General features: G+C 28.5%; 1 protein-coding gene across 2 annotated transcripts in view; it reads right to left on the bottom strand.

Moving 5' to 3' along the window:
* Nucleotides 1-808: 808 nt before the first annotated feature.
* Nucleotides 809-25,298, bottom strand: part of LOC129969387 (hemicentin-1-like) — a 423,763-nt gene continuing 399,273 nt past the window's right edge. For both annotated transcript variants that reach the window (XM_056083948.1, XM_056083949.1), the window contains 2 exons: nucleotides 4,516-4,809; nucleotides 809-2,241 (listed from right to left, as the gene is read on the bottom strand). In XM_056083948.1, the coding sequence (XP_055939923.1) occupies nucleotides 2,117-2,241; nucleotides 4,516-4,809 (419 nt within the window). In that variant the 3' untranslated portion in view covers nucleotides 809-2,116. The remainder of the gene's footprint in view (nucleotides 2,242-4,515; nucleotides 4,810-25,298) is intronic.

Genomic DNA, 25,298 nt, shown 5'->3' with positions numbered 1-25,298 from the left:
GTATAATGCAGTTAACAATGTTATCTGAATTTTTAATTTAATAGTGAAAACTTAAGTGCATTTATTGAATATTGCTGATAGGATAGGTAGAAAATTGGAGGAATTCATCATATAAATATGTTTGTATTTTTCTCACCAGAATTGCCTGTAATTGAAGGAACGATGTTAGCTAACGAAAAAGTAAGGAAGAATATGTTAAGTAAAAAGAATAATCTCTATTCTAAAGATGAAAATTTCAATTAAATAATATTTTTTTAATAAATGTTTTCAGTGTACGATAACTACAGTGTGATAGCTATAAGTAACAGATGCTTTTATAAAGCTTACAAAGAAACAATTAAATAGAATTTTCTTTACTGTTGTTTTATATTTTTATTTAAATGTTCACTTATTTTTACAATTGCAGTTTATTATTAATAAAAACTACTTAAATACATTAAAAATATGTAATTCTTCAGTTTCAATGTTACTGTAGGTAATCTGATAGATTTTTTGTGAAATTTAAGTATTGAACAGTAAAATTAACAACGTCCTGCATTTTCTCTTAAGTGTTAAGTAAATCACGAAAACTTAAATATGCATCAATTTCATGTCATTTGAATTTAAAAAAAAAATTAATAAATTTTGCATAGTTAGTTCGTTTGGATATTTTAAAATGAATATTCTTATAAATCTACAGTTGAATGATAAAATATTATTTTTAAATAATTTGACGAGTTTATTAAAAAAAACGAATTTGCTAAGTACTGTTTTCATGTGAAAGAAATAAAACACGCTTGCGAAAAAAGTTATTTTAATTTCAGTTATTTCTTGGGAAATATTTACATACACGTTGGTACTCAAAAAAATTAACAACATAAATAGCACATTACAATTAGGAACTGAAAAACATAACATTTATTTGGGAATTAACAGTAATTCATTAATCACACCAATTCCTTTAAAATGTTTCCATGGACCCTCTAGTGATATTTAAATTAAATGACCACCCGCATTTATAGATGGAACATGGGGCCGGATTGTGCAGAAATTTACATAGTCTTTTCCAAGTACCACGATATATTATACAATAATTTTAAGAAGTGCACATTATATAGGTTGCACAACATTTGATAAAAATATTGCAAAATATCTTGTGCTACTTGGGTTACGAATTGTACAGTTGAATCAATGAGCACACTTTCATGATTGTTGCCTTTCGAACTTTGCGAAGAGCACTGTCACTGATTTAATTTTGCTAAAACATTAAAAAATGTTAACATGGGAGGCTTTGAAATGAACTAAAGTACTTGTACAATAAATTAAACGGATACATTGTGTCCATAAAACGAGCAGTGAGCCAGCTGCTCGTAATATACAAAGTGAGAATTTTTCAATAGGTTTTATATATATTTATATTTGAATATTCTACAGGGGTATACAGTTCGTTTTAAGTACAACGTTTATTATTTAACACATGTAAACGCAATATCATCTTTCGGCCAAAAAAATGTGTCCAAAGTCTTATTATCATCTGTAAATAACTTTACAGTTAGAAGGTATGCAATTTTTTGTTCAATCAAAACCGAGACACGTGAGAGTTATAATATTCATTGTCTGAAGCCATCTCTTAAGCTCACTTTACAAAGTACCTGCACAATTATCACGAAAAAAAAATGTCTCACTTTGTAGTTTCAAAAGTTGTTCTGTGCGATCTAACAATCTCTCTTACCGTCAGTCTTTCTTAGATCAAACTGGGCGTTTCTACAAGTTTTATTACAATTCATAATAATTTCTCTCCGAAATCAATGTTTATGAATCGAAGTAGATAGATAAATGTATGTGGAATTTATTGCAGGAGAAGTTTAGTTCCCACTGTACTGTACAGATGGCACAACGAATCCAGAAGAGTTCTTCAAAATGGATCGATTTTTCCATTTCATTCGAGCACATTCACTTCTCTCAATTGTGACTTTTCTAACTCGTCGATAGATGGCACGGCAAGTCCATGGTTTCTGATATAGTCGTAATGGCGGTGTACATAAATTTTTATTTTATTTTTCTGATTGGAGATGCAGTTTGTTAAATTTTTCCTTAACTCTATTGCATGTAAAAATAAGCCCCTCGGCTTAGGTTATCACCGTTTATTGAAGATTAGAAGAGCAATGTTCATGATCAGGTACAACTGGATGTCCCAAGACGCTGGAAGACCAGATCCAGAAGACGTGTGCTTGCCATGCTGCATTGCAGCGGGGTGTTCACCTAAAAACAACAAATAAATGATTTAATGACTAAAAATATTTTTATAATAGGTCAAAATAATGGAATTGAAGCACAAAGTCACTACACATAGTTGTTATGGTAACAACTATGTGCAGAATTCAAAACAAAATTGTTAAAAAAATGAATCCGTAATATATAAAATGAGTAAAAATATTTTTATAATAGGTCAAAACAATGGAATTGAAGCACAAAGTCACTACACATAGTTGTTAGGGTAACAACTATGTGCAGAATTCAAAACAAAATTGTTAAAAAAATGAATCCGTAATATATAATATGAGTAAAAATACTTTTTTAAAAAAGAAAACAAAACTTTTATTGCATCATTGTTTACTAGTTTTATATGTCAGGAATTTATACTATAAAATGACGAGTTTTATATGTTATAAAATGACATTCGATGAAGATTATCGAAATAAGAAGAAAAGAATGAGTCTAATAGTGTAAAAATATATCCACACTTTTATGTACAAAACATGATAAAACACATATATGATGTATAAAACCTAATCTGTATCTATTTTACGTATCAAATATCACTTTTATATCAAGTAACACATTTTTATGAAAATGGATTTTCTCCCAGAAGAGAAAAGTATATTACTATCAAGCATTGTAAATTAGAAAAATTCAAAAACTATCATAATTTTAAAATTAAATAAAATATTATCAAGAGCAAATGTAATTTAAGAAATTTAGAGTTTTCAAAATAATATTTAAAGCAATATAAATTCTCCTTTATCGTGTGTTTAGATTAGCAGAATCACATGACTTCTTTATTTTGCAAAATATTTGGATTATTAATTTTAATGGAGAGTTGATTTTCATAATATATTTTTGTAGAATATTATATGATATATTTTGATCAAGAAATGTTAAACCCTGGAATACTAGTCAAGAGCTATCCGTCAGCAAGTCGAAATGTCGACTTTGGAAAATGAATAGGTATTCCTCTTTCCACATTATTGAAAAGCTAGCTTCAAAAGAACGTTAAGGCCCGTCTCATATCATTGGCGGCAGCCTTCTTCTGAAATTGGAACAGTAAACTGGTAAATCGATAAGAGAAATTCTTCAATCTTCCGAATGTCGAATTATGAGCATATCGAAATATCAGCATGTTTGTTCAGAAATTTTAATTAAAATAATTTGTTTCGTTCTTTGTTCTTTTTTTCTTTTATGGTCAATCAAAGGTAGAACAAAAAGCCCTAGTCCTCATATGTTCGTCGTATGAATAAACTATTACTGGCAGCCATTTATTGACTGACAGTTATTCATAGACGAAACATTTAGCTTACTTATAGATCACTATTTGATGGTAATGTAAAAAAGTATATAATAAAATTATAGAAATATTTATTTCTATGAAGATTATAATTACAAAATGGATAAATAGTTTTGCAAGTATTTAATTTCCAAGACAGACCTTTGATTATTTATCTTTTGTTATAATAATTACCCTATTAATTTTATATTAGAGCATTTTATCTCCAATAACATTTTGCTTATGAAATACATAGCAGTATATAAAATAAAATAAAACTTAAAGCTGTTTCAGTTTTATTAATGAATATACTAATTTGCTTTAACGACATGTTTATAGATTTAGTAGAAAAATAATAAAAAACACTTCCTTGAAGTCTGGATATAAAACAATTAATTTTGCGCTAAAGTGTGACAGCTGAGAGAGCAAATACATGATATTAATCATATAATACTAAAATATAATCGTTATTTAATATGACTCAGGCCTGAAAGATGAACAATAGTAAATCAATAGTTTCATTCTTTTTTAAAAGTTCTCCTCCTGGCCTTTAATAAATCAAATAGAGATTTCACTTAATAAGATTTTATTTATATTAGAGTTTATAATTAATACTACGTAATCGTGTACAAAAAATAGAATTTTTTGAACTTCACAAGTAATTTTTTTATTATTTCTCTATCTGAAATAATTTTATTTCCCAAAACATATTTAATTTAGTTGTTTATGTAATCATTTAAAACCATTTTATTTTTCACAGAATATATGTATGTATATACATAATGTGCTTTGAAAATATGATTTAGTCTAATAAGTTAATCGAATCTGTTTAAATTGGATCCATAATTTTCAGCAAAAATTCCATTACCAGTTAATTATTAATCGGCCGGCCCTCTGGGCGCTCTCAAAGGCATATGCGAATTGGCCGGATTTAAATCCGCTGATAAATGGCACCTTTGTAATTGCAAGTATCTCCGGGATAATAAACTCACCATTGAGTACATGCAATCCGATTGCGGCGGGTTCAGCATTGGAAGGTACACAGGAATAATTGCCGGAATCGCTGGGCTGAGCATTGCTGATCAGGAGTTTACTGGTGGTGCGCTGGGCCTTCTCTGTATGCACGCTGATGCCACGAGGAGAATCGTAGTTGATCACCTTACCGTTGTGGTACCAAAACACATAGTCTGGCGGTACTGGGCTCTCCATCACCAAGCATGTCAGGTTGATGGTGCTGCCGCTGTTGATATATAGCGTGGGGCCACCAATGATTTTGGCTTTGCTCTCTGGAACGAAAATGTAATGTGATGAAAGTCATTCTCGAATGATTCGATAGCAGCATGAAAAGATGTATCTTTTTACACACACATACACACACATACACACACACACACACACACACACACACACACACACACACACACACACACACACACACACACACACACACACACACACACACACACACACACACACACACACACACACACACACACACACACATATATATATATATATATATATATATATATATATATATATATATATATATATATATATATAAAGAGTGCAATGCAGTGCCAAATATAATTTTAAAAATACGATATTTTTACATAAATTGATTAAGTAATGCCGATGATTTTGACTTCATTCTTTCAAAAGAAAAGTAGCAGAATTTTCTTGTAATACTTAATAAACCAAAGCGTTAATTTAAAGAAATGCCGGGAAGTTCATTTTTCAGCACCTCAAATGCGTTTTATAGTATTTATGAAAATATTCTAGCATTGATTATTTTTTCATAAAAAAGTATTTAGCATTCAAAGTTATTTCTTTGATTAAAGTCATTTCTTACAAATTACTGTCAAATATGTAACAATTATTATTGAATTTATTTACTTATTTTTAATTATATTTATTACTTTTTTATGAAAAATTAATAAATCAAAATATATCTTTAATGAAATGGATTCAAAATAACAGTTTTTATTCAAAATACAAATACACAAATTAACTATACAGTCCAGCGAACATGCTGTGATTCGGGGAATTGTAATTTTATTCTCTGGGACATACAGGCAAAGCAATCAGTGACAATTCTAGAATGATAATGAAGCAGAATAACAAAAGATTCAGAAAAGTTTTATAGCCGTAACAGTATTTTTAATGCATGATGCAACTACATAAATCAAATAATTATTTATGAAAGTGATGTAATGCATATTATTTTACATCATTTTTTAAGCTCTATCGTGATAACGGTTCAAAATCTGAGATACCTTTCAGTAGTAGATAATTTTCCATCCAGCTTTGTTCCGATCTTGCAGTTTTCCAAAACTGCATATTCTATTATTCAGTTTCTATATGTCGCGCATTAAAAAAAATCAAATTGAAACAATCTTTAATCTTTTCCTCTAATGTGGTCAATTTTTTTTAAAGATAAAATTAACCTTTCTAACATTTTTCCATTTATTTTAACTACCAGAATTCCGGTGGCTGTATTTGTCATTGAAAGAATGATATAAGAAAAGTGAGTCCTAATATCTTACTTTTACTGTCTTTCTCTCCTTAAATTTTTTTACTTATTCAAAAAAAAAAAAAAAAAAAAAAAAAAAACAGAAAGAATCTCTGAAAACTTTCAAGCTTGTCAGATTTACCAAACTATAGGATGCCTGAATCTATTAAGTAAGTTCAGATAGGGAGCATATCGTATATACATGTCAATGGGCGGTATTTAGCCTGAAGAGAATTAGTATAAATAATAATTGTATCGATAAAAGACTTGGCACAAGCATGAAGAAAATGTACAGTGATACTTTTTTTTGCTGTATATTTTGCTTTTGTTTATTATTTAAAATACACTAAAATGGACAATTTATTGTTCATTGGAGATTTCGAAACGGAAGTATTTCACCATGAAATGATTCTTTTTTAAAGATGGAAAAGGATAGATAGGAAAGGAAGTTCTCTAGGCCTAATTTTAACCTGTGAAAATTCCCCTGTAGGAAACAGCTCAATCCCGTATGAAGATATTTTATTAACAGTTGTTGAAGGCCACGTATATCTGAAGGACTTCTCTGGACAATGCTTCGGCACTTTTAATCTTATGTATTTGTAAGAGACAGCCATTGTGAGCATCTCCTGAGAAAATGAATTTGTCAGGAGACAAGAATTCTTTTAATATAAAATAAAATGAATCTTTATATTCTTTTTTATTTATCTTAATAAATCTATATTTTCTTCTTGCATCACTATCAGGTACACGTGATATTCTCGTTATATGTTCCTGCGCTAAATTATTAAACGCAGGGAAGTTTGATTTAACCTGATTTAATCCGATCTCATTTGATTTCTTTCTGACTATTTGTATATGTTACCGTTAAAATTCGAAAGCCGTTAATGTGCAGATTACTTAGCTAATCTGAAGATTAACTGATTTGCTAAAGTGAGGAATCAAAAGTTTTCAGCATTTTAACTAGGTAATGTACACATTAACGGCTTCCGTATCGTTACAATTCAAAAGTTTGTTTCACACATTTCTTTTCCCGACCCCTTCCCCCTCTCCACTTTTAGTTTGGTTTCGCCCGCGTCTGGTTGTCGCCGGTTGCTTTTATTTCTCATGAATTGAGTCTGCTGCCAGTGTATAGCATAGCTATTTCTGTTTTCAAATTCGTTTCTGCCTGTTAGATCATGGATTTCCCTAGTAATTTTTTAAAAGCAACAAAATTGCCTCCAAGTATGCAAGTAAGCACAGAATTGATGAGTAAAATGAAGAAAAACTTTTTCGCAAACCTCTTTAGCGAAGATTCAAAATGTAATAGTGTTTTAATAATAATAAAAAAAAAGCGTATGATTCCGTAATTGAAGATGTGAAATGAATAAAAGTTTCTAAGAAGGAACATCTCAAGATTATGGAATAATTCAAAACTAAAATGTGTTTGTTGACTGCGAGATATCGAAAAATAAATAAATATTATATCAATTTCCTTAGTTACAATTATATTTACCGTTTGATCTATGCATTGAAATATTTTAATTGATTGATAATTGATTTTATCAATGTGTTGATTTCTCAATTGTATTAACGTGATTCTTCAGATATCAAAAAATAAATTACCAGCATTTAATTTAAGCTTACAGAAAAGTTGCTGTTGTTCAAGAAAAAATCTCACTTTCCCTTTAACGAATGCCTAGTAGGTAATGTGCAAATTAACGAGTGGCTAGAAGGTAGTGTGCAGATTATTTAAGTAATTCGCAGATTACTTAGGTAATTTGGGAAATGAAATAATTTTCAGCACTTTAACAGATTACCGTCCTTAATGTGCAGATTAGCTAGATAATCTGCAGATTCACTCTTTCCTGCACTTTAGTGGTAACCTATATATCCATTATAAAGGTTAGAAAGGAGTACAAATATCAAGTATTCAGATAATATAAATAGACCTTGAATATTAATTTCATATTATATACATTATTATCTGCGTGAAATATCAGATTTCTAACAATACAACAAATGTTAGTTCATATTAAATATTTTTTTAATAAATAAAATTAAAAGCAGTGTGATAAAAAAGTTTAAAGAATGATTTGCATGTAAGAGAAACTAATTTTAGACATAAGATATTTAATTTAAAATTTCTAGTATTTCGATATCTTAATCCCTAGAAATAGTAAAAATAAATAAACAAACGCAATTTGAAACATTCTTTCATTTCAAATAATAAATTATATAATGGTTGTAAAAAGGTTAAAAAAACCATTAAGAATTATCTAAAGCAAACACTAAGAAAAAGGCGTCTTCGTAATATAAAAAAGGAATTTATAAAAAGTAAAATAAAACCGAAAAAGCTTTTCATTGCGGATTTGATAGATAAAGCATCGCATTTATTTAATTGAGAAAAAGATTTCAAATACGCTGTTGTCTAAACCTATTTGATTCTTTTTAGCTATAGTTGTATTAAATCCATATTTCCTTCAGTAGGAAGTATAAAAACTCGTATTATGAGAAAAGGAATTAAGTATATTACCTCGTTTTACGAGTTGGTGCTTTTTCTTTTAATTTAATCGTATTATAAAGGAATGACTCATTTTATTTTCGTTGTTTCAGTACGCTTAAATGATAATTGTGTCTGGTGCTTTATTCAAATTGAAGTTGAAGAAAGGAAATATTCTCTTAACCATTCTTGCAAATAATATTAATAATCTTGATAATTATATTGTTTAACAAAAGGAATTTGTGAAAGCTTATGAGATTTCAAAAGAATTTTAGGAGATTGCTCATTTTTATTTGCAATCTGTGTTACAATACTGGTTTTATTTGCAATCAGTACTATGACACAGATGTTTCATAACGGTTTCCATCGATCTGCTCTTTTAATAAATTGGTTTGGAATTGTAATAAACACATTTTAATCATCTTAATGCAATGTTCTCTTTTAAAATATCATATTTATATCTTATATTTTGTTTAGTGAAATGCATGGTATTTTTATTTTTGTTTAGTAAATGCATGGTATTTATGCAGGGTATGCATTTTTTCATGCTATTATTAAGTTGCGTTTTTGTTATGATGTTATTATAAGACGTTTCTTAATGTTATTTGTCTTGTTTATATGCATCAAACTTTATAGAAAATATAATTCAGATACTTCTTTGATCATTTGAATTATGTTTTCATCGATATAAATGAATTAAGGCTTTGTGTAGTTAATTTTACGATGTTACTTTGATGACGGTTTGTTGATGGATTTGATGTAAATTTCGTCTCACGTTTTAATGTAGTCGATTTTCTGTATTTATCTATCTAAAGATATTAAGGCAAAGCGCGTAGTATTCGAAATGATTTTAAATCATTGCATCAAAGAGTAAATTATATTTAACAATTTGAATTGAAAATTGTACAAAATTTTGCTACGCAGAATATTAAGATTCGAACTAAGTAGTTCTCAAAGCAACCAATATTTTTTTCCCTTTCTATGCTCAACAGTAATATATCAAATATTATGAATATTTTCCTCAAAATTCCTTGAAAAAAAGTTTTTCTTATGCAGTTTCAGATTGCAAGCCCAATATGTGGTTGATATATTTTAGAGCGTCTCTATTCACAAATGAATCTTATGAAATCGAAATTATTAATTCATATGACCAGAATTGAGATCTGATACCTGTAACATCCTTCATGCTTCGGAATTTCATCAAAAAATTTTTAATTGTATCTTGGAAAATATCCCCGAATGCAAAAAAAGTGATACCTCAAGTGAAAATGATAAATCCTCCAGTAAATATAGTTTGGAAAACTGGAACTTGCTCTTGCTTTAAAGGTATTGATGCAATGAAGGCAATAGGATGCCACCATCAAATGTTCAAGAGGAACACGTTTTTCAATTTTGAAAGGTATAATAGCAATAGTGTTGATATGATCATGTCATTTTAACATTGGAGTCATGGCCCACTAAGCCAGCGTGTTCCTTCCGTTAGTCCAGGCACCTAGTAGTTACAACACTGATCAGAGATACCTTATCAGGTTTCGAGAAACAAAACCTTCTTCACTGAGAAAAAAATTGATACATATAAGAAAAAGAAATTATTAGGCTTGATCACTCTGGTTACTTTAATTTAAGCGAATATCATAATATGTAAGTGCAATGCAGGCAATGTCTTTTAATTTAGTTATATTAACGCCCCGTCTTCAAACAACTCTGGGGCTGTTTTAGAACTGACCTCGAAAATTTGAACTACGGTTAGAAGACGAGGATGCACTGAATCTAGGGGATTACAGTTCGGTAGGGTCAGATTTAGCTTGGACCACACTCGCTCATAGGAGCATATTCGGAACGTGGAATCCTCCAGTCCCACAGCCGAAACCTTGCGACCCAGCCACCGTAACCCTTGAGACTGATCAATTTAAATAAAAAAAAATCTTAATATAATATATTCTTTAAATAATTTCTTTTTTAAATTCCAGTGGCATAATAATAACAGAAAAAAGGTAAAAAATGATTTGAGATGAGCTTACAAAGTTTGAGTTTCTTAATTTTTGTTTGTTTGTTTGTTTCTGAGGGGTTTTTGTGTATTTATATTCTGTATTGTACAATATTGTTTTTATTCCTGAAACGTCATTTTCTTTGGATTTCGGGGGTTAAATTTTTTAGACGATTGTCAGGCTAAACAAAACTATAGAAAAAAATCGAAGGTTTGAATTCTGTTCGAGGATGGCCTTGATAAAGATTTCAAATCCTTATTTTATACTATTTTTATATACTATAATCTTAAGGTGTTTCTTCTTGAAATAAGTTATGTATAATAATAATAATTTCTCTTTGATTTAATAATATTACAGATATTTATGAATACCGCATCAGAATTTAAGATCGTAAACTCTGCGACGATTAGAAAGTAAAGCCTCTCCTTTCAAATGAACACATAGGGAAAAATAAATGTTTTTAACTATAAATGTTTTAAGCCGAATATAAAGCCTATTCGGTTTCATACGGTAAAAGTTAAAAACATTTATTTTTCCACTAAACAAAAATTAATCTTTGAAAATTTTGAAAAAAATCTATTTTGAGAATGCTAGTAGAATATTTTTAATTATCAACATTCCTCCCTGGGAAATGATGCAATGAAAAATGTCCAGTTCACAAGTTTAACATCGGCATTTTTAATTATTCTTATTTTTTTTTCTGCCTGAAAAATGACAAGATGTATGGCTTTAAAGCGTCTGGAAATATTTAACAAACATTCTCTTTGCAAATATGGTTCTTAATTTATATAGATGCTGTGAATATGCTGTATAAAATTGAGTATAAAATTAAACGGAAGCTAAAAAATATTCTTAATAATTTGATTATTAAAGAAAAAAGAAATCTGAAATTTGTTCATCTTTTACAATCCCCATGTCAATAAAAATATTATTAGGAAATATTTTGGAATTTTAAGATATAATTAGGCGAAAAGATAATGATTAGAAAAAATAGCACAGTCATAACATAATTGAAAGCATAAAATATTTGACTAAATTTCACTTAATTATATATGAATGCTATAATTCTGCCGTAATTTATAGACACAAATACGCGGTCTCCTACAGTAAAACCGAAAGTGATCAGCAATTGGGGTGGTGGGTTTGATTTTGAGAAATAAAAAATAATCTCTTAAAATTACACACCTTTAATATATTTATTTTATTTAATAAAAAGTTTAAAAAAATTGCTTTCTTCCTATTTCTTCTTTATTGCAAGAAGTCATTTAAATTACCCCGCTATTCTTTCTTTTAAATTGTTAATTATTTAATTTGGATAATATTTCTTTATTAATTGAAATTCATTCAACTTTTATTTACGCTCTTTAATCACGGTAGAATCATTCCTCCACGCAAATTAAATATGAAAAGATAAATATTATTGTATGATATTTACAGTTACCTTAACGAAACGATTAATTTTTTTTAAATGAACTCTAAATGAAAATTTAGTTTTCAAAACAAAGTCAAATATAGCCCATTGTTGTAAAGCACCTCCCCCCTCTTTCGAAAGATAAATTCGATTTCCAACCACCTAATGTCTTCTTCACCGACTTCATTAAACTTTTCCCCTTTTGCTCAGACCTTTAATAACGGCCTTAGAAATAAAAGTTAAGAAAAAAAGAAGCATTTCTGAATCCATATCTACATTTTGAATCTGGCGACCAACCGACTTAAAGACTGCTTTTTTTACTTTTGCTTAAAATCCATTTTAAATCACGATTAAAATATAAAAACAAGAAAGCCAAAGAGAAGGTAAAGTGAGGAAGGGCGTTGCTTATCAGCAGAATCTCGTGAACGCATTCAGCAAGTAATTTAAGCGTTTCCAGGAACAAGTTGAAATTGTTTGGATAAGCATAATTGAGGGGCCCATTTAACGGCTTTAATGTTATTTGCTGGAGTGAACTCTTAAAAAGTAAACTATAAAGGCGAATATCAGTTATAAAAAAGAAAATAAAGAAGAAAAAAGAAAAAAAGGACAGTGCCGCCTATACAGCAGGCTATTCAGATGGGGGGGGCACTTAAATGAGATAATTACCGTAATGGCATTTCATTTGGTGATTTCTTCGTTTTATTTTTTCACAAAGCGCTTCAACTTTTTTTTCTTTACTTTCTTTATTTTCATGCTTTCGCGAAAGTGTAAATGAGGGGAAGTCTTCTGCAGAGCACGCAGGGGATGAGAAAAAATTGTAGCGAAAATCAAAGGTGGAGTATTATAAATGCACCAATGAGCTTTTGTGGTCTGTAATTACTTTTCAACTTTGGTTAATTGGGTTGCCACCACAACCTACCATCGCAGCATCCAAATTGGATTTTAATTAAAAATAATTGCTAGGTAGGGAGTTGCTAACGGAATACATATTGTTGCTAATTTGAAACGGATTTCAACTCAGTACAAGGGTTGGGAAAATTGATAGAAATTATTTACACTTTTCAGAAGTTTTCTGCAAACGCAATTTGCTTATTTTCACGACAGGAATATGGAACCACCCGGAGTTATTTGCAAATATCTCGTTTATTGTTTAGTAACTAAAGGTTAAATATTTCAGTTACCAATTTATCATTTATAGTGGAGGGGGGGGGGGAATTTAATCAGATAAATGCTAAGGAAAGGTCATGTATAGATTAAAAAGTTTTTTCAATAGAACATGTAAGCAAAAACGCAAAGGCGATAGTTGCAAGGGCTCTTTGCCATTCACTTAAGTAAAAAAAAGGCATACACCATGTTATATATGCATTAACAATAGCAAAACGGAATCGTTGCATGCATAATAGCATGCAAAGTGTGTACAACTTTAGACGATAATTCCTGTGAACACTAACATTTAAAGCCCCAATGATTGTTGTTACTCCACCTACTTGACATTTTATCTGCCTTACTGCATTTCAAACTGCAATGATTTATTTATACAGCTCACTTGTCGTGCTATAATGGAATTGCAATTTATAAAATTCGTTCAGCGCAATTGATTTCATGTGTCTTTTTCTTTAATTAATTCGATAATTCAGAACTACTCTCTGTGACATTTGAGAACCAGGTTAATTTGATAATAAAAAAAGAGCAGTTTTTGTAAACAACTTTTAAGTCTAATTTACAAAGACGTTTAGAAGTCATATTATTTTAAATTAACTCTGCTGATATAAAAAACTATAGATTACAAAAATAATTGATTGACTGCAATAAAAAGTAAAAAATAATATTATTTTCTGTGATGAAATATAATGCATGATATGAAAAGAATCAAAATCGACCTGGCATTCATCAAAATTTTAATCATCATCGCCATTCCTTAAAAAACGGCATTACGCCGAATTTAAACTATTTAAACCTTCAGGAAATCCTGCAATTTTTCTTTCTGATGTAGTACTGAATTATGAAGATACACTTTTCCCACTGAAAATCTTATTTTTCAAATGTTGTTTGTAATTGATTCAATTGTGTTTAAAGCAAGACAATTGATGATAATTAATTACGAGATATGATAATTCAATTTTATGTATATTGTTTTAAATAATGGCTGAAATGTAATTAATGTAAAGGTGTCTGAATTTATTCGTATTACTTTTTCCCCAATTCTCATATTCCTTTGAAACAATAAACTACTATGATATCATTGTTCTATTGTTGAAAGTTGCATATTTCGTCTCCCACCTCGACAAAGTCATTTAAATCGTAAATATGTTCTAAGTTAGAAAATTATGAGAGAGGGAAAAGATCACGAGACTCATGGGATCATTAACATGGTATAGTTAAAATTATAAGTTTATAAAAATAAATCACATTTTATCAATTTTTTTAGTATTGGTGAAAGTGATTTATTTGATTAATTCGGACACTTATACCTACATTCATGTAAAGGGAATAGCAATTTTTTGTTTCAAAGTTTCTTTCCTTCAAGAATCGTTAAGCTTTGAGAAATTACGCAGGGAAAGAAAATAGAATTATTTTTGCATATCAATACTGGTAGAGATCAGAAAGGTAAATGAAGATTGCTGAATAATTAATGGAAATCGTTTATGAACAAAAATAATCAAAGTCAATTGAGGAATTTAATAAATCTAGGCTATTAGAAATTTTTTTAAAATCTATTACATTTAGAGGATTTGAAGTAAAATGTTGAGATAATAATTAATTTATACATTAATGCTTTTAAATCTTAACTTTCTAGTCTAAGATAATAATTATTATTATTATTTACTTTTTCTGAAGAAAAAAGCATTTTTTTTTCTTGCTATGCATATTCTGCCTAAATGGTAAAAAAACAAATCTCCGTTTATATATACTACATTTAAACGCTTATGTTCAGATGAATATCAACTTCTGAAGCTGACTTAATTTTTATACTAGTAATAACTGAAAAATAACAAAAACTTATGAATATCCCTACACCAAAATAACAAAGTTCAAATAAAAATAACAATAGATAGTATAAAGAATAAAAGAAGATAAAGAATAAGTCAATAAAGTAGAAATATTTTATAGTACGAGATTTCTTTCTATTTCTTGAAGACACTCGACACTCGAAAAATTCTACGTATTGGATTTTTAGCTTTCCAAGAAATTATTAGCTTTCCAACTCTGAAGGTCAGTTCGTTAAAATTCCACGGTAGTAACGAGAAATGCAAATCAATAAACCATTTTTGTTATGCGTATGGAATGTATTACTTTTCTCATGAATTGTTAGTTTATTGTATGCATTGCTGATCAGAGCTAATTTATTTTCTGTTGAATGTGCCATAGAAAAATATTGACGGTGTTTACATGGTTTCATATTAGTCCAATATAAAAAAAGCAGTCTTAATTATGCTATCATTTTCGAGAAACTTATTTTTTATTCGAATTTTGTCAGTTATTAATTGGAGCATTTCGTTGACTCACTATTTTAAAACTTTTTTAAAATTAAACAATTTGATTGCGTTTATTTATCATTGTATAATTCAGGGACAACTAGCTGAAATAGATGAATGGTCTAAATCAACTAAGTCTATGAGACGATGAAACAAAAAATTCAATTTTATTGAAATATGGATTTCTCGACATTTCTTCTTAATTTCTTTTTATTGGGAAATATTCTGGGTATTTTTTCAAAATTGATCCAAATGAATATCGATAATAGTTGAACAAATTGGAGACTTATTTCTTTTCATAACTGAAAATAAACGCTCGCGCCAATGAGTACTTCCAAATACGAACATGATTTCATAAGACAATTTTTGGGTTTTCTCATTCTAGACTATCGAATACTTCTTAAGTACTTGACAAGTACTTAAGAACTTCTTAAGTACTTGACAAATACTTGTAGTCAGGCTTCCCACCTTCATTGAATTCTGCCTTCCTATCTAAACATGATTGGATCTCGATTTGCTCTTTTTGCTTATTATATTTATTTTATTATTATGTTGTTGTTTATCAAAGGAAACAAAGAAAACTTTTTTTACAAGGATATAAAATTTACAAACTTTGTATCAAATTTATTTTTAAGAATTTTTCTTTTTTGCAAATATTATTTACGAAATTGTTTTTATCTAAATTTCATTTGTGGCATGCTATATTTTGGAAACATTGTTCAATCGATTTTTTTCTATTGTTTTCCCAAAGAATTGGCTTACAGCTGAATGCTTTAACTTGTTCAGACATCTTCTTAATGATTTAGTCATTTATCTGCATTTTTAAGTTAGAATCGGATTTAATTTGTTACATCAAACACTGAGGAAAAATTTTACAACCTTACTATGTCAGAATAGAAATTGGTGGTTTGATTTTTGTTTATAAACAATTTATAGGTTTTCTTCTTTCAAGTCCCAGAATTGTTCCAGAATCTTCAAAAGAATATGCAACGTTTCTCAATTTAATAAGATGAATCAGAATATGAACTACCTAATATACTTAAATAATAAAAAGCAGAGAGTTGCCTTTGAAGTATGTTACATGATTTTATACTGTGAATAATTTTTAAATAGGTTTCAAGACTCGTTCTACATTTTTACTTTAGTATTATTTTATGCGTATATAATGTAATACATAATATGAATCATGGATGTTTAATGAAATTCACTTTCTCCTTTACACCACAAAGTTCGCCATAGAACTTTAGTCTAGGTAAATCTAGAAACAGCTGATGTTATAAAAATTAATTTTGAAAAGGTTGATTATAGTTTTTCAGACATTTATAAGCGAAAATAAATAAGTTTTATCCTTTAGAAGTGTCTTAAATGAATTGATCCCCAGTGAGAAATCCATGAAGCGTGAGGGTACTAATTATGGGGATGGGAGGGAGGAGTTGTTTGTGGATGTGACACAATTAATGAACGTTTATTAGTTAATGTTTTGATATGATATTAATAATTATTAGCAGGCACATTTTTAAATTTTGATTATTAATTTTAGATGACCTAAAATTTGTTATTAAAAATATTTATCTTTTTTTTAATAAAAAAAAAAGAATGTGCTTCGTTACAGAAATTTTCAAACATCTCTTTGCATTAACTTCCATAGGGCAACTCAGTAATCAATTGAAAATAGAAATTATTAAATTAATAATTAAAATTTATTGTTTAATACATTAAATAACAAGTGTTTTTTAGTTTAAACTTTAAGTCCTCTAAATTTTAAATAAAAAGTTGCATTATAACATATCTTACATACTTTAAATTGTTGAAATATATTTAGGTGATCACAGTAAATTAAAGAGTGAATTGGAAAAAAGTAATTACTTTTGAGAAAATAAAGCACTGAATATTTTCATAATCCATGTTTCAATAATCGAATAATGAATGTTTTTATTTCTGGAAATAATTTATTTAAAAAAATCTGTTTTGGAATTACTTTATTTTTTCATTTATTTCAAAATTTTATTTTGTGAATAAAGAAAATGAGATTTTCTCATATTCCTTATGGAGATTCAGAATAAAACAAAAGACTTTTTTTTATTATTCCTTTTCTAAGTAATTTGCATAAGCATGAAAACAATATTTCACTTGCTGATCACTTTCCAAAAATCTCATTACTTTTTTAGAACACTATCGATTCAAGTATCCGCATTCTTCTATTTCTTTCTTTTCTTAATTTGTTTTAATCTTGAAGCTTCAATTTTTCTTCCTCTCATTCTAATTTTTCGCCAATCAGTAATTAAAAATAAATAATTTTTATGTGTCCACTTGAAAATAACTCTTGAATGTATTCACAACAATCTTATTTGTTTACCTAATCGGATTCATTGCTTCAATTAAAGAACAAAAACGTCTCCAAAATAAGAATAATAATAATTGATAAATTAATTCAGATTTCGAGTCATTACATTTGAGAAGAATAATATCTACTTTTCGTTATGGGACCCAACGATTGGAATAAGACATCACATCTTCCCCGAAGGGGTAGAGAAGGAAATAAAGTAAGAATAAAACCAAAAAAAGGAGGGGAGAAAAGCTCCCGAGTAAGACTAAGATCCAAAGTACATGATTAAATCATCAAAGCTTACGTCAGCATATATCGACCGTAAAAGACGTCCAAAAAAATCTGGAACACCAAAGCAGAAGAAACGAACCAAAAAAAAAAAAAAAGAATCCGGCACTAATCAATAAAAGAAGGGTTCTTCATTATATTTCTGGCAAAACCCGATACATTTGAAAAATGCAAATACAATTTAATTTTCAATTGCATCAGAATAACTTTTTTATAGCAATTATGATTTTTTTTATTCTATTTAGGGTCCTACCATGAATTTCTGTCATAAATATATTGATTTTTTAATTTAAGAAATCCGGTTCCATCCGAGCATATTTGCTTTCACTTCTTTTTAGAAGAAAGCCACTCAGTTATCTTCAGTACAGTTCTTGGAATTTCCTCTCAATATGATTCTTAGATTTCAAGAAATTTATATCATTTTTACAGAAATTTTTTTTGTATAACAGTGTAAAGAATTATAAAAAAAAGAAGTTAATTGATAATGAGAGAATATTAACAGAGTATTGTATTTCTGATGTCAGACCTGACTAATACTTATTTTAATAGATGATTCCTTTTATTTATTATTTTTCATTGATCTATTCAAAAAAAATTTTATAATTGTTTCTTTACATAAATGTTTAAAATAACTTCCTGAAGATTAGGAAATATTCAGAAAGCGTTTGACAATAAGCTATTATATACTTGGCTAATACAGCTTACAAAGAAAATGTTTTTTATTTTTTTTTTATTTTTTTAATACAATTTGCTATATGTTTATTACAATGGATTGTTTTAATTGAGTTTCATCTAAACTCTTCTACATCGAAAAGAAATCTGCATGAATGAGTTTCATTTCATTTGTGAAATTTACGGGAAAAACATAAAATGACCCGTGATTTTCAAATAAGAAAACTATAGAACATCATGTAATTGTTTTTGGAAACGATGGAAACAATTCTTTTTAGTTTTGAAATGATTATTTATCATTTATTTGTACTTTTTTTGATAATATAATTCAAATTCTCTCATTGAAAAGTGTTTGAAATTCCTATTCAATTTATTTAATTCCTTATATTATTTGTAATTCAAATTTAATTAAAATTTTATTCACTTATATTATTTAATTTTCAAAATAATTTAAATTATTTGATTTACTATAATTAGTAGAATGATTTTTTTAAATTTCAAAACATTAATTCATAAATATATACACTAGTTGGAAACGCTTTATGTCTAAAAGACATAGAGTATGACGTGATTCAAATTTAAAAGTTTTTTCTCTCAAATTCCCAATCATGCTTTTCTGTAACTGTAATAGTTTTTTTTTTTCTTTTTGCTCAAAACATTGGTAAAAAATAAATTAATATTGCTAAACGAGGTGATGCGTATGACGTTGTAGAGTACAGGGCTATCAGTGAATGGTTCTATGGCATACATATACAATATCATTTATCATCTGATTGTCAAGTCCCATAAATTGACTTGCATGCATCATTTCATTAAATTTCCCAAGAATGCCTCTGTGATATTGCATTTTCATTAATCATTAGATGAATTTTATGTGAGCTAACTATAACGAGCAAAAATGCTGATGAATATGCTTTCTGATACAGAAAACTAGTGATGTCTGCAAAAATGCGTGAGCAACAAATGAAAATATATATCGTCTTCAAAGCAACGGTTCATAGAAGAGCCCATTAAAATAGACGATTGAGAAACTGAGAAAGTAATCTAAATATTCTAAAATATAATTGACTTCTTAACGCAAAACATTTAAAAAATAATGGCGTCAGTTAGAGTAGTGTTAATAGAAAAAATTTCTTAAAGAATGACAAATTTAGGGTTTTCATACTCAGACATCTTATATACAGCTCAAATTATTACAAATATATCACATTGAATTCCCCCCAAAAATAAATAAAATAAAAAAGAGTTTTTATTAATTGATGAATAATGGTCTTTGTAGAAATAAATTTCGAATCGCCACTCTATCATGAATTTCCCTTTTTTGGTACCTTAAAAAAAATCAGACGGATATAAATATCAGTTTTATACTCAGGCTTCAATATTTCCCTGAAATTCACGAGAAAATATAAAGAAATGTATAATTAAATGTCGCAGTGGCGATTTTGTGTTATTTAAATTTTACCTGACAGTATTTCAGATATATCTTAATCTAAAATTAAACACTAACTATTCTAGCTTTCGTTGAAATGTAAAATCTTATCGCCAGAAAATAAGAATAGTGTTATTAAAAGTAACATCACAAGTACGAAACCGTTCAAAGAGATTAATATCCCTTTTTTTAATCTCTAAGTATTAGTTTTCGGCCTTATTTTTTATTTTTATTTCTTATTTGAAGGATGGGGGAGGTCTTGCTTGCACAAATTAATTTGATGTTTAACTGTCATCATTTTAATCGTTCAAGAGTCCAGGTCTAAAAATTCCATAATTTAAGAATTTTAACAATATCGGCTTTTACCAGAATATAATTTTAATTAATACAGCATTTAAAATTAAGCTGTGATTTTTGTTGGCACATGTATTAAAGATAAGCGAAGGAATAAGATACTAGTCCCGTCCCAGATGCAGCTGGACTCTGAGGCAGGTGCATACAAATTTTGGGCCAAAAATAAAGCATGAATATGTATGGATATACATAAAGATTAAGGCCTTTAGATTAAGACCTCAATATTCTTATAAGATTTCAAGGGAAAAGAAAAGGGAGGGTTTTCTCTGAGAAATTTGAACAAGAAATCTGGAGAACCATTGCAAGGATCACTTACGAAGGATCAGAAAGAAAGCTGTGACTGATTCTTCTTTACTGTGGGATGGGAAAATTTATATTATAGTCGTATGAGAGCTCAGAACAACAATTGAAACAATATTTTTAAGTAAAAAATACAACTTTTTTTTTAAAGTGTAACTTTTTTCGTATTGACATTGAATCCCCATGGAAACGTTTATTATTATTTCCGTCATTAGTAACATACCTAGCTGCCACTCTTGAATTAATACACAATTATTTGAAATGAAATTATGCATTTACAAGGTCATTAAACGGGTGGCACATTAATTTCATAAAGGATATAGCACCTTTACCAGCCGTTGTGCCAAATACAGTATGATGTTGACATACAACACTAGTAAAAGCAAGGAATTTAAAAAGACAAGTAGATCCATATTTCAACAAAAAAAAACTTTATAAAAAATGTTTTCAGCCAACCGACTTAACAGTGAGCATCTATAATCATATCTAGGGATTACAATATTTGACAATTCGCACATTTATTGACATCTTGGAAAACTAAAGATTAAAGAAAACATAAGGCACAGAAGTTAATCATCCACTGTGCAAATAACTCGGTGTGAATTAAATGTTTATCTTATTTTAAAATTTCAGTTCTTAATTCAAAATGCAGCCCAGTTTCTAGAAGAATTAGGAGATCGGAATACTAAACAGATCATTTGTGAAAAATCTCTCGAGTCTAATGCTGGAGGACATTTGCATAAATTATTAAGGATATCACAAAGGATTGTCCTTAAAATAAGGATAGCTTTCGTGACAGAATATATTTTACTGGTGAACAGTAAGTTTCTCCTTTGACGTTAAAGTTTTAAGATCTTTAAAGCGCCGTTAGTGAAGGAAATGCGGTTGTTAACTTTAAGAAGTGAACCCTAACGTCGGGAACAAATCCGTTTTCGATATCGATTGAGAATTTGCATTGTAATGGATATCTTATTTAGAAGGAATTGTCGTATAATTTTATGGCTTTAGGCGAAGCTGCGACTAGTCTGTGAGAATTTAAAGTAATAATTTCTAGTAGAAATCGAGGATCGGTTGATTACCAGAAATTCGCCGATTTCGAGTGGAAAACATGAAGGGCGTGGAAAGCAATCTAAAGAGTTCTTCCTTTAACAGTGAATAGGAAAATAATTCTAAGATTAGAACTGGAAGTGGTTTTATTTAATTTATTAAAACTGGTTTTAGCGGAGCAATCGAAAGAATTGGCTAAGCAATCGAAAAAGTTCACAGTACTTTTTTAAATTTTATTAAAACTGGTTTTAACCCTAAGAAATCGAAAGTGTTCTTCCTTTATCAGTGAACAGGAAAATAATTCTAAGATTAGAACTGGCAGTGGCTTTATTTAATTTTATTAAAGCTGGTTTTAACTCTAAGCAATCGAAATAACTAGTTAAGCAATCGAAAGAATAGGCAGTATTTCATTTAATTTACTAACCCTTGACTGGGGAAGTGAAATTTCAGGTCTTAACTGGGGAGGTGCGGTCTACGGAAATCGCATTTCATTTACACTCAAATTAAATTTTCTAATGAATATATTAGTATAAAAAACTTCCAATATATTTTTCAGATTTTTTTTTTTTTGATATATAGATATGTTTTAGAATTTTTTCAAAATACATTATAATTGAAAAAAAAAAAATGCGTTGGAACTTACATTTTCTTCTCAAATTACATGTTACAATAAATAATATTTGCTTTTTACTTTTCATCAAATTTATTTTTACAGTATATTAAGGTATATAGAAGACAATATAATGTAAAATTCAACAATTATATAAAAAATTAAAAAAATGACAATGGGTAAAATTGGCCCTTTTTTTATCGACTTATGTGATTTTCATAGCACTGTTTTCTAGGGCATTTTAAACATACAGGTCAAGAACTAGTATAAAAATTAATTTATAAATACTGCATATATATCTCTTGGTATATTAATATATTTTATAAATTTTTCGAAATACATCATCACTAGAAAAATTCATTATGTTTGAACATACATATCAGAATCAGTTGAATGAGAACTTTCATCGAAAAACTCTTCTGTACAATTATCCTTATCACTTTTTCTGCTTCTATTAAAAGTGTCTGGGGCACTGCTTCATCATAGAATCAGTAAATTGGATGATATTTCGGGGCCCAAGTTTTAGAGCCATCTGCTAAACCTTGTTTATCACTGGGACACTAACAGGGAGGTACGGTCTTAGAGACCGCGCTCAAAGAAATAACTGAATTATTTTAAAACGCACCCGCTGAAATCGGTTGAAAAAGTGCACGTGTATTGAAGGTCACAAAACTGGAAGCTACAGGATCAATCCATTCAACTGAGCTAAAAATAGAATAGGGATGACCGAAAATCCCTCGCTAGCTGTCTCACAGACCGCACGTCCCCAGTCAAGGGTTAAAACTGGTTTTAATGCCAAGCAATCAAAAGTGTTCTTACTTTTACGGGGAGTAGGAAAATAATTCTAAGATTGGTACTGGCAGTGGCTTTATTTAGTTTCATTAAAACTGGTTTTAACATGAACATCTCTCCCTTCTTATTCTTAAAAATTGAAATGAAACCCTTTATTTAAAAGCATTTCAAACAAAAGCAAAGCTTATTTGAACGATACCCATGACAAACAACAGATTAATGTCTTCGTCTAATATGTTGTCATACAGCTATATTATATAAAACAGGTTTTAAACAGAATGCCTTTGTTATTCCATTATTCTTTAAAAAGAAGTGATAGCGGCATTTTGAATACATTTCGAAATATTTCCACAAACATAATGTATCTTTAAAGAATATGCTAATTGAAATGCATTAAAACTGGCTTTAACTACAGTATATACGCCTCTTTACTCTTAAAATTGCTATGAATTCTGCATTTTGAAAGAATTTTGATATATTGCAATTAAAGAAGTGTAATCAAAGGTCAAAGATTTCAAAGGAAAGGAATAAATTATTCTCGCTGTTGAGAATCATGTCGTGGCAATTTATTTATTTTATTCTTCAAATAATGGTTATTAATATATTTCTTCAGATATATATCAAAAGAAATAAGCATGATATTAAGATATTACGATTTACAAAAGAAATGTGTTTTATCGTATCAAGTTTCTTAAATCATTGAAACAGTTTTGAAAAGTAACATTTAGATAAAATAATTCTAAATGTTACTTTTCTTTCTGGCAGTCTTTTGGAAATTTTAACACTCATTTTCTTTTTTAATCTTCATCAAATATGATGAATTATTATTTATAAAATAAGAGAAACATCCAAATCATCGTATATTTACCATATTAATCAGAATATTTTCCAGTACTTTTATATCTAGAAGGATATGTAGAGTGTCAGACTTTTTTATCCGATACGAAGAATTTTGTTAAGATTTCATAATACTGTTATAAAATACAAAGTTTTGAAAAAAAATTCGGTATGTCGATAGATACAATTGCTTTTATTAATCAATATGTCCTTACAAAAGCTTTTATGAAAATTAAAATATATTTTCATAGCATTTTCGAAGGTGTCCTTAATATATTTTAAGAGAGAAGAAAATTCCTTCTCTTAAAACATAATAAAAAGAACAATGAATCACTGTTTATCCCAACTGCCTTCACTTTAATATTCTGTAATTGTAGTTGGATTTTCAATTAGCGAAGGGCCTGTAACTGAATTGGAAATGTGAATACTTTTTTCTCTCAAATGAAGTTTAGAGTAACGCAGTTCCTATTTAAGGAATTTTTAAAGCATTTTTTAAAGTCTACTCGCATTTTTCCTTTTTTGTATTGAATTATATTAACTTTCGGTCTTATAAAAATGTAATTGCAACAATATTACAAATCTAGATTATCCAATTTATTAGTATCTATATTTGCAAATATTTTTATTTTAACTTATTAATAAAGATTTTTATTTTAACTTATTAATACTTGATTTTTACTTGAACCCGTTAGTAAAGAATTTTACTAGAAGTAATTAATAAATATTTTTTACTTGAATTAACTGCAATTAAGCAACAAATTAATATACTTGCAGTAAATGTATAGGCTGAAACTGTCATTCCATTATTCCTCCAGTCAGATGCTTTTCAAAATTAAATCGTCAATTTGTATTATAAAAAGATAAGATTTTGGAAATTAAAATAATAAAAGTAGTAACATGTAAAGCTTTCATGAAAGAAAAAAATTCTGGTGAGGATTCTCGTGATAAATTTCAAATGACAATTTAAAATTTATAGTTTGAAGAGAAAAATAGTATAAAATTATATCAAAGCACTAGATCCCTCATAATCAGCGTTAGACGAACATGCATCACGTTTTATAATATTAAATGACATTTATTTTAAATTACTTTTTATTCATTTTGTTAGGTTTTCTTCCATATGTCATTTTCAATATATATCAGAACTTGTCTAAATATTTTAACTTCATTATTTACTATATAATGTTTAAATTTAAAAAAATATCTTTAAATCTAATCCTTATTATGAATTTGCCGCTACAATTAATGCTTCGT

Source organism: Argiope bruennichi, chromosome 5, assembly GCF_947563725.1.
Source record: "Argiope bruennichi chromosome 5, qqArgBrue1.1, whole genome shotgun sequence".
Lineage (NCBI taxonomy): Eukaryota > Metazoa > Arthropoda > Arachnida > Araneae > Araneidae > Argiope > Argiope bruennichi.
This window is presented reverse-complemented; position numbering and strand designations above follow the sequence as displayed.